Genomic DNA, 14402 nt, shown 5'->3' on the forward strand with positions numbered 1-14402 from the left:
TTAGAAAATTAAAATGTAAAAAAAAAGTTTTAATGAAAAATAAGCTAACAATATATAATTAGCATCTTGAAAATGTACATGTATATTTCATTCATGAAAAATCTAAGACTAATACTTTCTTGCAATGACACAAACGAATTACAATGCGAATTATGGATTAGAAAGATCGTTGAAACATTCGAACAAACTTTTAATGGTTAAAAGTGATATGAAATAACCTGTGGGACCTACTAGAACGATCGAAAGTCCATGAACTGGAACATGAGGTTCTTCACCTCGGATGAACGTGTAAAGCTTAGACCAGTATATAATCAATATTTTGCTCTTAACATTTAAACCGACTAAACCAACAATTTGTTAAAATAAAGGAGAAAAAGTATTTTAATTTGAAGCACATTTAGACTATTATTATAATTATGGAATAACAATCTAGTCGAAAATAACCACACGCAATTCATAATCTAGATCGAATTTATGATACGCTATCATTGTATATAGAAATGTTCAAATTATTCTTAGTAAATACCTCGTAAACTATAAATCTTAGTTTTTGTACTGTACTGAACCATACAATTTTGTTTATATTGTACTTTTTGTTTAACTTTGTATCGTGACTTCGTTCGTATAAGTATGGATATTAGTGTATCGATTTTGGCTAGTAGAAACTCTTACATACCGGAAATCTGATAAACGAACTGAGTTTAGGAATTTGTGGGACAATAATATCTGATAGGGTGAATAAAAATATTTAACTATAAAGGCAATTTTTTTATATCTAACTAAATATCCTAAATAAATCGTATATTTGTTTATTAGATAATAAAAATAATAATGAATTCACTTTATTTTGCCATTTTGATATTTTCTTTTTTTTTCAGAAAATACTTTGATAACGAATTATTTTCTTTTTATTTATTTGAATTTAATAATAACGTAATATTTAAATTCTGGAATTTATTATTAAAATCGATTACAACTCTATTTCAAGTGGAGGACCAAGAATTTTCATCGTCAGACGCGTTAGAAAATAACTATCAAGAAGATATTGAACGAGATGTGCAAGATACACAAGATGAAAGCGATTCCGAGTCATCTACTTCCGAAAGACAAAATGTGGACGCAGCATTTGATATTATCACTGGTCAATCGAGTCCTCCTCATCAAGATACGGTCGACTTTATTGTAAATATTTGCTCCAACGATATTTCACAAAAAATATTTTTCTTTGTAACTATAATAACGTTAAGGAATATTTTTTACTATCTAAAATAAAAATCAGCTATTTGCTTTTATTAATTAAGGAGATATAAAAAAAACTGTATCTCTAAATATTTCTTAATTTCATGAAGCAAATTCCACTACGTATAACTTCTTTATATATGAAGCATGAAAATTCAATGGAAATTTGAAAAACTTAAATGTACAAATTTCTATTTCAGATTTCATTGGATCCAAAAGGTGAAACTAGAATGGAAGTAACATCGATTGATGACGATGGATCCAAAAACTCGAGCAGTGAAGAAGAACTAAAGTCTCGACAACAAAGTCGTGCGGTATCCAGAAGCTCAGAATTTGTTGAATATCTCGAAGAAAATCAAAATGAAAGCGAATTCAGCACCTCTGACGAAAACGGAAGAACAAATGAAATGTCACACGTGCAAGAAAGGTCCGTTGTATCTGTTTTGGCTACTGAACGAGTGTTGACGGGCGAAAACTTACAAGCATCCAGTGATATTCTGCATTCGGATTTTCCAAATGCAGAAACTCCATTTTCAAGAGGGTCCACCAGTCCTAATAAATCTAATCAATCGCCAAGTAGAAGTTCTATTGACTTAGAGGCATCGAAATCGTCTAGATGTAATTCTCGAAGTAGCCCACATAAATTGGTTAGTTTACAAAATTACAAATGAAAATTATTCAGACAGTTCTGTTTTTTTAAATAGAAGAAATGAAAGAGTAGAAAATGATTTCGTACAATTTAATAAATACGATATTATAAAATGTGTTTTTTCATACATGGGTTTAATAAAATAGAATTTTGTTTATTTTATATTTCTTTACAGAGTTTTGAATTAGAAGACCAGGAATCGACTGATTCAAGCGAAGAAAAAACTGTTTCTCCCATTGTACATTATGATTCCATTCAGTCGGAAGAACCAAGTCAATCTCGCAGAGAATCGAAATCGGAAAGAGTCGCCAGCTATCATTATTGCTTCTAGACCTCATTCGTCCACTGAGGTTTCTAATTATGGTGAAAAACATTTAGAAACTACCATTCAAACAATAGAAAATGATAATACATCCAGAGTAAGTCACTACGACATAAATAAATACTTGAATGAGATTTTTTTATAGTTTTTATAAGCTCATTATGTTCTTCATCTTAATTCTTTTTTTTTTAGTTTGTTAATGAGCCTAATGGAGACATTAATGTGGAAGATGGACAAAGTAGAGATAGTTCTAGTGAAACGAACACAGAGCCAGGAATTTTAAAAATTGAGGTAATATTATAAATAGAGAAAAAGCTATTATTTTTAACATTTTATTCTTTATTCCGATTGTAATTAATACTCGTCATTTAAAAACGTTTCTTTATTTATTTTATCCAATATATGTTTTTAAATTTTGGAAATCTTATGAAAAATGTTTATGCATTGGACAATTCCTACATTTAGACTCAGACTGTGGAACCACTCACTGCAACCAAGCGAAAGCCTTCCAGAGTTCCTCGTGTCGCAGCAAGAGGTCGAAGCAAAGGAAATTCAGAAAAACCAGAAAAAACGAAACCGATAGTACAACAATGCTTTGCTCAATTAGAGAATAAAGACTGGTAAATCATTAAAATCGTTAAATGAAATTATTATAGTGTTATGGTCCTTAACAACATATTAAAACTTTACTATATGACGAATTGATTATAAATGCTGTATTTAATTTCTTATTTTTTCAGGGAAATTATTATGAAAGGGTTGAAATCATTGTCCCAGATTGCAAAGCAGCAACCGGAATACCTAGATGGTTACACCTCAGCAACGATAAGTCGACTATTAGGTCGTCAAATAAAAAGTCTTCGATCACAAGTAGCGCGAACTGCGTGCTTGGCTGCTGGTGACATTTTTAGTTCACAAATTCGTGGCATAGATCAGGTAAATTAACGTAACAATTCGCTTACAGTAATTTATATGCAATTTAATCATAACACTTAATTCTTATATTCAATAATAAAAATATATATTGTTAATAGGATTTTGATGACATAGCCGGGCCATTGCTCCACAGAACAGCAGATACTAATCGATTTCTTCGAGCAGACAGTAATGCAGCCTTAGATCGAATGGTAGAACATCTTCCACCACATAAAACAATTACTGTCATTGTACAACATGGTGCAAGGTAAATTAATTATTTTGAATGTAGAATTCACGTTTTCTTTTTATTTAATAACTGATAAATTGAAATTGATTAAACGATAAAAATTGTTTATATTGTTTATTTAGTCATCAAAATGCTATTGTAAGGGCTGCTACGGCTAGACTATTAGCTTCTATTGTCGATCGGATAGGATCGGAACATATTCTAATTTTGCCGAAGGACGTGAAGGATAAGTTACTTTCTACAGGTGCAAGATTATTGATGGATGGAAATTTGGACGCCAGGTAAAATATAAGTTATTTTGTTAATCATTCTGTGATTATACTAGAGCTATTTTGTAATTTTTTTATTTTGTTTAAAATCTTTCTTTTTAAAGCTATACCTTACTTTGTTGTACCAAAAAGTAAACCGTAATTAAAAATTTATCTATTAAACAAAAGAAATTCTTTTATCATCTTTTACTATCACTCATTTTAGTTAAATAAATATTATATGAACTTTTATAATAACATATCTTACTAAAATATAATATCAATGATCGCTACAATCTTCATTATGATCTCAAACAGAATTTTTTTGATAAAATTGATTTTAAATTTTCATATTCGATGAATATAATTAATGAATAATTTTGTACGTTATAATTTTATAGAAATCAAGCAAAAAGAATGTTCAGACTTCTTACACACTGTGAAGGATTTCGAAAAGCTTTAACAGACGCTGTACCAGAAACAACTTTGAGACACATCGATAAAACGTTAAAAACTCTTTAGTTAAACAATTCATCGTGTAATTTTACACGTCGCTTCGCCATCTGGATTTTGTCTATCCAACGAAATTGCTTCTTGCAAAAAGTAAAACTGAAGCTATTAAATCAAGTTTCAATGGCGTGTTCGATATGATCTTCGTGCACGAGGAAAAATTATAGAATCTCACGTAGGTTATGAAAGAAATGTTTTCACCTTACATATATTTTTTCCTCCATATACGAATACGTGTTTTTCTTCCCCGATATTTAATCGCACGAATTCAGCTATGGAAGAGAAGAGAAAGCATGATTGTTTTGCTAGTCGACTGATTTGAACATTTCAAACATTTTGATACTCTGATGTACATTCGTACATTTCCTTTTATACCATTGTGCTAACGTACTTAGAAAACAGAGAGAAACTTATTTGCATAATGTGGATTTTTAAGATCTTATTTGTAACTAAAGTAACTATCTATATTTAATGTCTTCTGATAAAATTTAGGAAGATTTTCAATATGTCAAATATCCTAAATTTAATGGATGATTTTTTAATACAATTCTTTGCTTTAGAAAAATTTCAAATTAACTAAATAGCTAGATAAATTTCAAACATATGATATCCATATTATGCAAATAATCCATGCTCAATTATAAAATGTAAACAGAGCTATGGCGGAAAAAGAAACATAATAAAATTATTTAAAATAATCTTTAAATAATCATTTTAAACGTGGAAAAATTTAATATTACTATAATTTTAATCTGAATATTTTATTGGTTAATTCATATTTGAATAATTTCATCATAGTAATAAATTTGTTCCAGTCAGACAAAGTTTGCTTTCAGTAATACTTGTATTTAAAATGTTGTACCTTAGGAAACCAAAAACCTTTGTTATAATTATGAAAGATTTATATAGAATTCTGTTAATTAAATTTACATTCAGGCGAATGTAATGTAACAATAATTTACAAAAATCGTAATGCTCAATCTATTAACTAAATTAAATATAATTCAAAGTAATTATTATCTTGTAAAAGTAGTATTTATTGGAAGTTTTAATGCTTAAAATTTTATCGGTTCAATTAAAGGTTCAGATAATATGTACCAGTTTGCAATATATAAAATTTACAATTGTTCAGTAGGTATTGAATACGAATTTTAAAAATACAGAAGAAATTAAATGAGTTATAAAATAAAAAAAAAGATTTATTTTTAAATCCCGGATATTTACATATATCTTTAATCAAACAAACGCTTGTCAAACATACGCAACTGTTAATAAAATAAAATGTGATACGCGTGAAGTAACATTATTAAGTTTTACCAAAGATTAGTTGTAAATGCCATAACTTTAAAAAGAAAAGTTTGTAATTCTTAGGAATTTAAGAAAGCTTCGCTTTCCTTTACTTCACCAACTCTTCTACAAGGAGTTGCAGGAAGAAAATTATGAATAAATTTCATTACAGAAAGGAATACATTGCTGGTGGCAATGATTCCATTTCAAATACCACGAAATTCACTGTAATTTATCCAAAGAACAATATTATAAATATTAATTACATCAAACAAATAAAATATATCAATTTATATCATAATAAAAAGTATTATATTATGTTAAGAATTATAATAAAAATTTTACAATAATTATAAAAATATCTATTATTCATTTTGAAATATTCTAAAATTTTGTTACTTAGATATTTGTTCAAATTTGATATCAAATTATCGTATCACCAAAATATCAAACTTCTGTTTTTATTTATTCAATATACGATATACTTTTAGATCTTATTGTCTAGGTATATCACTTATTTATTTTTATAGTTACTGAAGAACTTTTAAATTATTGTATAATTTCGTATGTACATATATATTACGAATAAACATACATAATAATAAAAATCAATATTATACTCCCATTCATTTTTAAATTTACGTAAATTTGATGAAGCATATTTCTTTTTTGTTTATAAAACAGCTGAAACATTGAATCAAAGTGAGTTTCACACTGATGATTAAAATATAAAATTTACAAAAACAATATTTCCAGAAATGGAGGAATGGAAAAAATGGCAAAATTCGATAAATGAGAAAAGTATTGAAATAATTGTACATTCCATCGAAAATGTTGTAAGTTTTATCACAAAATATATTTTTGTAGAACGTCTGTTGTTAATCACAACAGAAGAGAAGAAGGAATGAAGAAACGAATAATGTGAATTTAAAATTAAGGAAAATAATCTATTAACATTTCAATTTATAACTATATTCATAGCTATATAAAATAATTACTTTTCTACCTAAAAAGAATAATCTTTTATAATTTGATTGAGGATATTAACACATGGGGATGTAACACATACATTATTTGAAAATTTAGATAAAAAAGGAGGATATAAACGTATTGTTCACAGTGGAACACAATGGCATTGTATTGGGAGAAAGTAATCCAACATTAATTAAACCAAATTTTGATGAAGAATTATCGATTCACATTATTGAATTGGTTGTTAAATTGCCAGTTATATTGAAGAACAAAGAGAGTCTTAATTCAATTGTATCAATACCTATACTAAGTAAAAATCAATTTATATCAGTATCTTTTAATATTGCAATATGATTATAGTAAACTTACAATTATAATAACATGATCTACTATAGTAAAAGCAACACAAATTATCGAAATTGAGGAAATACAGACCACAACTTCAAATGAAATTAAGAAGAAATCGATATTTAGTACAAAATCTGTAACACCTCTCACATCGAAGTTACTGGGGATTTGTAATCTTGATTTAATGCCAATAATATTAGGTAATTAAAATAATTTATTATAACCTTACCAGATCCACAACTTTCTAAACTATTATAATTTATAAACTATAAATTACTTTTTCCCATATTCTAGGAATATTTATTTTACTGTTGATTCCTTTGTCATTAAATATTTGAAAATTTTTATTTCGAAATTTCAAAATCTCAAAATTGCAAAATTTTCGTATGTAAAAATATCTCATATTCAATAATCTAACAATCAAGCAATTTAGCAACTTGAAAATTTCAAGATTAAAACATTCCAGGAGAAAAAAGTTTTACTGAGAAGATAATTTTAGAAACTCCTAACTTTTCCTTCGATGATACATTAGTTTCGTGGCAAAATCTTCCTCGTTTGACGGTAACAGTTTTGCAAGATCATACACCGTTCTTTCAACCAAATGAAACAGTGAACTTTCTCAGTGTAACTATCGAAAGTATATACAACATTCCAAGAACTTTCACTGAGGATTCTCAATATAAAGCTGGCACAATAGCATATATCGATAATGAGGTATTTTCATACTAACTGAGTATTCGTTCAAGTAATTTATTCTTATTATGAATATTTAGTATATGCATTAAATGGGCGAACCTGTTTTGATTTTAACATATACGATTGAAATAAAACATTAATTTTATAACAAATTCAAACGGAGAACCAACAATTTAAAACACTGAAAATGCAAATATATATTTACTATTTATTACATTTTTTTAATTTAGTAGAGCTAAAAGGATTAATTGATAACCTATAAAAATTATTATTCCGCATTAGGTTTCTGAAAGTATCATTTTCAACCATGGTATTTGGACGAAATATCGAGATATCGAAAGAACGAAACGATGGAACAGTTTACGCCATATTCAAAATCGATCTCAATTATCGAAATACAAATTGAACTGCGATTTTATGGGAGTGAGAAATGAATTTAAGGAACAGTTCGATTTAACGGTATTTAAAAATGAAAATTACATAATTCCAAAAAATATTAGTTGGATTATTTATTGATGATTGTTACTATTGGCTTTCTAGACTAAAACGTGTGATGATATGCCACGAATAGAATGGAATTCCTTAAATCGATGTATATTATGGAGTGGTGGAATCGAAGCAATGCGAGATCATATCAGGAAGTATAAATACTTTAATATTTCTTACAATTGTAATTTTAATAGATTATAATTTTAGAAGTAATACTAGATAAAAATTAACCTTATATTTTATAATTACGTTTTACAATAGTAGATGTTTAATTGGACTTTACAAAATAATTTTTATCATAATATCTATGTACATTAAAAGATATTAATCATAAGTAACTGTTCTAAAGACATAAATTTTGGCCTTTCCAATTTGAAATAACGGAAAAAGCTTCGCCAACAAAATTCAAAGGCGGTTTATCATCTGCAATGCAATTGTATCAGTGTTATGTCGATGTTTCGGAACTTCTCTTTCCAGGAAGTAAATTCCACTATTTTTGCAATATATAAACACTTTATTATAAACTTTTTACGTATGGAAAATTTTTTATGCAGGAAGACATTGTCGAATTGTGGGACAATTGTATAAATACAATCCGCAAGACGTATCCGAAAAAGTGGGTCTCGAAGAAAATATCTTTGTGTCGGAGTCACAACGCAAAGAAGCAAAAGAAAGAGATAAAAAAAATAAAACATCAAAGGTAAAATGTATAAGGTTATTATAAATATGTATTGAAATAAATCATGGATCTTTCTTCAGTAAAAATATAAAATAACAATAAATAAATATTTTTACTAGTATTTTGTTTGCTAAACGCAAACAATTATGCATGTATGCATAATATTTCATATGTAAAAAGATCAGATATGTCCTACTGTAGTATTAAAGAAAACTAGCTATATCAAATAATTTATACAAATTTCAACTTTTTATACACTAAATTTGAACAATTTTAATGCTTGACTAACAATAACAAATCCATATTTAAATCTTAATACTAATATCTAAAATGAAATCTTAATCAGTCTTAACATTTCAAACTAAAATTGTTACTTTGATATAAACACAATTTTTCCTAGTACTATCAAATATAATATAAATATTATATTAAACTATAATTATATGAAACTGTATAATATCATACTACATTATTCATTTTATTAATCAATTAAATTAGTTTCTAATAGAAAATAAAATTGAGAATGTATATTTAAATTTTAGAATGCTCAATCGATTATATCTGAAGTTGAAACAACACAAAATATAGCAATAACTACAGAAGATGGAGAGCCTACAATCATAATAATCGAAATAGAGCTCTATGTACCTCTCGTTATTTGCAGGATCGAAGAAGATTTTGCAAGTTTGTAAGTCTTATAATTCTATTAATTTTCATCCTATTCTATGAAACTTCTTAGAAACTAAACGTTTTCTGACATCAAAAAGAACTTTAGTAAATCCTTATCTATAATTGTTTTAGGATAACTAGTATGATACCTAAAACGGAAAAGAAACAACGTTATGTGTACTCTAGTGACGTAGCGGAAGCACAATATATACATTGTATTCAAAAATTAGCGGAAATTTTGACAGAAAGTTATCGAGTATGAAAATAATTGGTTATGATAAAAATTTTCTATTGACTATTATTGCTTTTTTAAGAGTAAATTATGTCACATGTTATGACATATGAACCATCTAACAACCTTCAAACATAGTTAATCATTGTGAATGTTTTATAATTACTGAATTTTTCATATTTTCTTAAGCTAGGATTTTTGTGGCGAAAATAAGGAAAGGAATAATAAAGAGGCAAAGCAACAAGGAAAATATTGCTTTGATCCAGAATCGGTAATATGTTAAATTTTTTTTAAATAACTCAGTAACTAATGTTATATAAAATAATTTCAAAACCTATATAAACATGAAAAAAAAAAATAATTTTCAAAATATCATGATTACTTTATATGAATGCGTGTTGTATAAAAATTACTGAATTATTTTGTATAAATAATTCAAGTGAAAACATATTCGGCGATATTAAACAAAATGTTTTTAAATATTTCAGGATGAGTTAACATGCTTTACACAATATCTTTATAAAACTGGAGTATATTTATTTACACGTAATACCCTAAGAATGAAAATTCCCATGTTGATAGATCAAAAATTTAAGATGCCCAGAAATTTAATAGATTCTAAGGAATCTCATGTATATACATTTTTCATATCTTTCTCTTTTCAATAAATGTTGTCGATATATATAAGATTCTTACAAAAATTGTAAGAGGTATAATTTATTTTAAAACAGATATATTCGAAACATTACACACTTTATATCGCACCTTAAGAATAATATTTTTTCGAAAAATAATATCGTTTGAAAATTATATAATATTAAATCATATGAAATACACGTATACAATTATCATTATTACATTGAGAAATTTTGTATTACTTTTCACAGAATTTTATCGCCTCTATATACACATATTTAGTAGAACAAATGCACCTTGCTATAAACAAGATGGTCGAAAGTCAATTTACAGAGGATTTGGAAAATAACATGGACGTGAAGATGATATACTTCTATGCCGAAGAAGCTTACGAATTTGAAGATTTGGATACTGCTAAACAGTATTATACAAAAGTATGTAAATTTACTAAAGTAAATATATAATAAATCTAATAAATAACTAAATTCAACTGTACTGTGTAATTCATGTGTTGGAACAAAATATTTGAAACTCTTTTCATAGATAACATATTTTTTATTTTTTTTTAGATTTTGTTATTTTCGTAAGTAATACTTCTTAACTTTTCTTACATTTAATTACTTTCTTTAGGTAATAGCTGCGAATAAAACTGATCCATATTCTTGGACACAATATGCAATTTTCCTCAAGAAAATAGGTGATATAGAACGTGCAAAAGAATGCTGTTTAGAAGCAATCATTTTAAATCGACAATATGCAATTGCGTATGTAAACCATCAATCATTTTAGAATATTCTACATTTACACTATTTTAGTAATTATTAAGCGTTGAATTGTAAATTATAATGATTTTAGATTGTTAGTGTATGCAATGATTTTATTTGAGAACAAAGAATACAAAGAGACCGAGATTTTTCTGAGAGCCATTACAGACTTACATCCACGGTTCGCTGAAGGCTGGGCCATTTTACATTTGTTCTTTATACGAACGGAATATTATCCAGGTATAGAAATTATTTAATGTAAATGAACAAATAACAACCCAAATAAATAAATAAATAAGAAAATGTTAAATGAAGAAATATGTAATATTATTTAATATATTTATTGCCGTAGGAATAGATCTTACGTTTCGTATAACAAAAAAATGTATGGAAGATAAATCTCGCACAATATCACTCGATCAACAACCACTTTCTTGGACTACGGTTCACTGTCCCCAAGGAAATATATACATGATGGCTACAATGTTTTTATTAAAACTACACTTTTGTGAGGTAAAATATTTACAAATATTTTTAATATGGATTATTCAAATATTTAAAAATTTCAATATTTCTAGAAATTTTTTTATCATTAAATTGATTAAAGTAAAATAATACATTAATTAAAGACTTGAATAATTTGAATTTACTTTCATTTTGTAAAATTTATACCATATATATATAATTTAAAGATGCATGTAATTTTGTATTATCTTCACAAGTTATATGAAAATATATCATAACTTTCAACAAACTTATTATTTTAATTGTACATAATTCTATTATTAAAATTTAGTATAATTTAATATAATAAAATTTAGTATATATTATTTTATTATTGTGAAGACTACAAAATAAAATAAGGAAATAAGATAAAAAACAATAATTTACATTTGAGTGTATCTTTAGAAATATCATAGACTAAACGGTTTCAGTTTGCTGGACTTGCGTTAGCAGAGGAAATATCAAATTCTAATCGATCTGTTCACTTTCTGTATTATATGGCAGTTGAACATTATTTATCTGGCAGATACGAAGATGCATTATCTCATCTGGAGGAAGTTCGTTGCAATTACGGAATGGTTTATATTTTTCAAATTATTAAATACGAAGATTAAAATACAATAACATATACAGTATATTTTATAACTAACTAAATACATAAACGAGACAATTTTATATGAATCAAAAAATACTTTGAAAATACAGAAAGAGATTTATACATTTTGAAGCTTTTTAAATTTTTAACTCTTTAAATTTTCTCATAAATCATTGAACTTTATCTTGGGGCTTAGAATTTTGTTATTTGGGAACTCCATTTCTATTTGGGCCAATGATTATGGAATATTCTGTATAAATTAAATTATTTATTAAATAATTATGGATGAAGTATAATTCTGATAATGTTAAAAAATTGTTCAATTATTTTCAATTTATCTACAGGATTATTCAATCAGTAGTTTAATGGGCCATTGTTACTTCAAACTAGGGGACGTTGAGAAAGAAGTAGAATCCTACGAATTTGCGCGTATGCTTTTTGATAGACCTGATAATTTACATTTAGTAGAACTTAGGTAATAAATAAACTCGTACAATAAATTTTAAATAATAATTATTAATTACTTTATTCAAATCTTATTTAGCTAATAAAAATAAGAATATACGTATATCTGATTTTTTCTACGTTCTGAATTCAGTGTTTTTAACTAATGTCAAGATTATAAAACAAATATAATTTCAGATTAGGATATCATTATTATAATACTGGTAACTTTGATCGAGCAAAAAAAATTTTTCTGAGTGCGTGCAAATCTTCACCAACATCCTTAGCTTGGCTAGGAGTGGGTATAAGTTGTTACGAGGTAAATAAAAAGTATTTTGGTATCATTCTAGGTATGAGCATAAGTACATGATAAATTTCAGTTATCAATAAAACTGTTATATGCCATCAAAGTTTATAATTCTTTTTTCGACATATATTTCATTTTAGTTAAACCAACTTCATGAAGCAGAAATCTCTTTATCAGAAGCTAATAGAATTAACAATCACAATCCCGTAGTATGGGGTTATTTATGTCTTTTAAATATGACGCTGGAAAGATACGACGAGTTTGCGCAATGTTATGCACAAATGATCAAAGTAAGTTTGTATTTTGGAATATTCTTTTAAGCTTATTAAAACATAATAATATTTTGTTTTGCATAAAATATAACTTCATAAATAAACTTCAACTATTTATAAAGATAATTCACTGTTCTTTACACGAATAGAAGTTTTAATAAAATTGTTTCATCTGTTCAATTTTCGAAAATTTCAGTAATCTAATATTTTTAGAAAATAAAATAAATAGAGAATATAGTTTACAATTAAAATCTGAAATGATTATTACCAATATATAAAAACTTAATTAATAAAATAATAAGAATTCAAAAATACATATTGTGAAAATCAGATCATTATAACCAAAATCCATTTTTATTTTCATGAATTTCTATCAATAGGTAATATTTCACATGATAAAAGGCAAATAGACAACAAGATTTCACTAACAACTTTTATTGTTCATTTTTTTTTTTTTTTTTTTTTTTTTTTAATTTCAGCACCACCAAATTTAACAGAAACCAACAATTATGACGAGAATTACAGCAGAAAGGGATCTGAGGAATAATTCGAAAATTAATGGCACCTGAATAAGATAAATATGAACGCTCAAATTTGTAAAAGAAGAAATCGCAATGGCACTTACTTTTAAGCGATGTAAATGATATAATCAAAAAAACAACGAAATGAAATGAAAAAAATAGAAACAGAATTTATATGAAATATTTACTGAAATTATTCAATCAACGAGTTTAATAATTAAGTAATTTTGTCAGATATACTTTAAAAAATTTTAATTTTATTATTTTTCTATCCATTGAAAATTCATACATTCCAATTTGTTTGAAATATGTTAATCACAAATAAACATTAATATTCACATTTCCTATTTAATCAACTATTTTGAAGATAAACAGTTAAAAATTATTTTCCTGTTTGCATAATTAGAAATTTGAATTCATTTATTTTTTTTTTTCTTCATTAAATATTTAGCGGTGCATCTTTCAACCAATTGTTAATATCTCATCTCATAAATGAAAAATAAAACATAAAGCAAGCATTTAACAAAATATTATATAATAATAAAAAAAGAAACGTGCAATAAATAATCTTTTAGTAAAAGGATGCAAATAAATTATATAAACTATAAAGTAACGTAACATTATTTTTTGACTAAAATCAAATAAATATATTCTATCGTTTAATGTTATAATATTTAGAATATTATAAGCAATTGCTTTATTTTTCCTTCTTTTTTTTTGTTTTAAACCAACAGTTCTCGAAATATTAAAGTATCAACTTTTTTCCGTATACATATATATATGATATACATATACATACATACATACATACATACATACATACATACATACATACATACATACATACATACATA

At 26.0% G+C, this 14402-nt stretch overlaps 2 protein-coding genes across 2 annotated transcripts in view; both read left to right on the forward strand.

Moving 5' to 3' along the window:
- LOC108555093 (uncharacterized) overlaps positions 1–4378 on the forward strand; it is a 33177-nt gene extending 28799 nt beyond the window's left edge. The window contains 10 exon segments of the mRNA XM_017910605.1: positions 989–1182; positions 1440–1886; positions 2064–2189; positions 2191–2307; positions 2403–2501; positions 2676–2830; positions 2951–3146; positions 3245–3393; positions 3498–3656; positions 4025–4378. Coding sequence (XP_017766094.1) covers positions 989–1182; positions 1440–1886; positions 2064–2189; positions 2191–2307; positions 2403–2501; positions 2676–2830; positions 2951–3146; positions 3245–3393; positions 3498–3656; positions 4025–4145 — 1763 coding nt within the window. The 3' untranslated portion in view covers positions 4146–4378.
- Positions 4379–5105: 727 nt separating this feature from the next.
- Positions 5106–13683, forward strand: LOC108555086 (cilia- and flagella-associated protein 70). The gene is made up of 21 exons (XM_017910599.1): positions 5106–5142; positions 6177–6256; positions 6507–6702; positions 6788–6940; positions 7207–7454; positions 7719–7895; positions 7977–8077; positions 8275–8405; positions 8480–8625; positions 9147–9292; positions 9406–9529; positions 9994–10137; positions 10393–10575; positions 10772–10905; positions 10997–11145; positions 11258–11418; positions 11841–11987; positions 12349–12479; positions 12647–12767; positions 12896–13049; positions 13507–13683. The coding sequence occupies exons 1-21, from the start codon at positions 5106–5108 to the stop codon at positions 13572–13574; spliced, it is 2931 nt and encodes a 976-aa protein (XP_017766088.1). The 3' UTR covers positions 13575–13683.
- Positions 13684–14402: the final 719 nt, after the last annotated feature.

The sequence above is a fragment of the Eufriesea mexicana genome, unplaced genomic scaffold (genome assembly GCF_001483705.2).
Source record: "Eufriesea mexicana isolate 0111107269 unplaced genomic scaffold, ASM148370v2 scaffold76, whole genome shotgun sequence".
NCBI classification, from domain to species: Eukaryota; Metazoa; Arthropoda; class Insecta; order Hymenoptera; family Apidae; genus Eufriesea; species Eufriesea mexicana.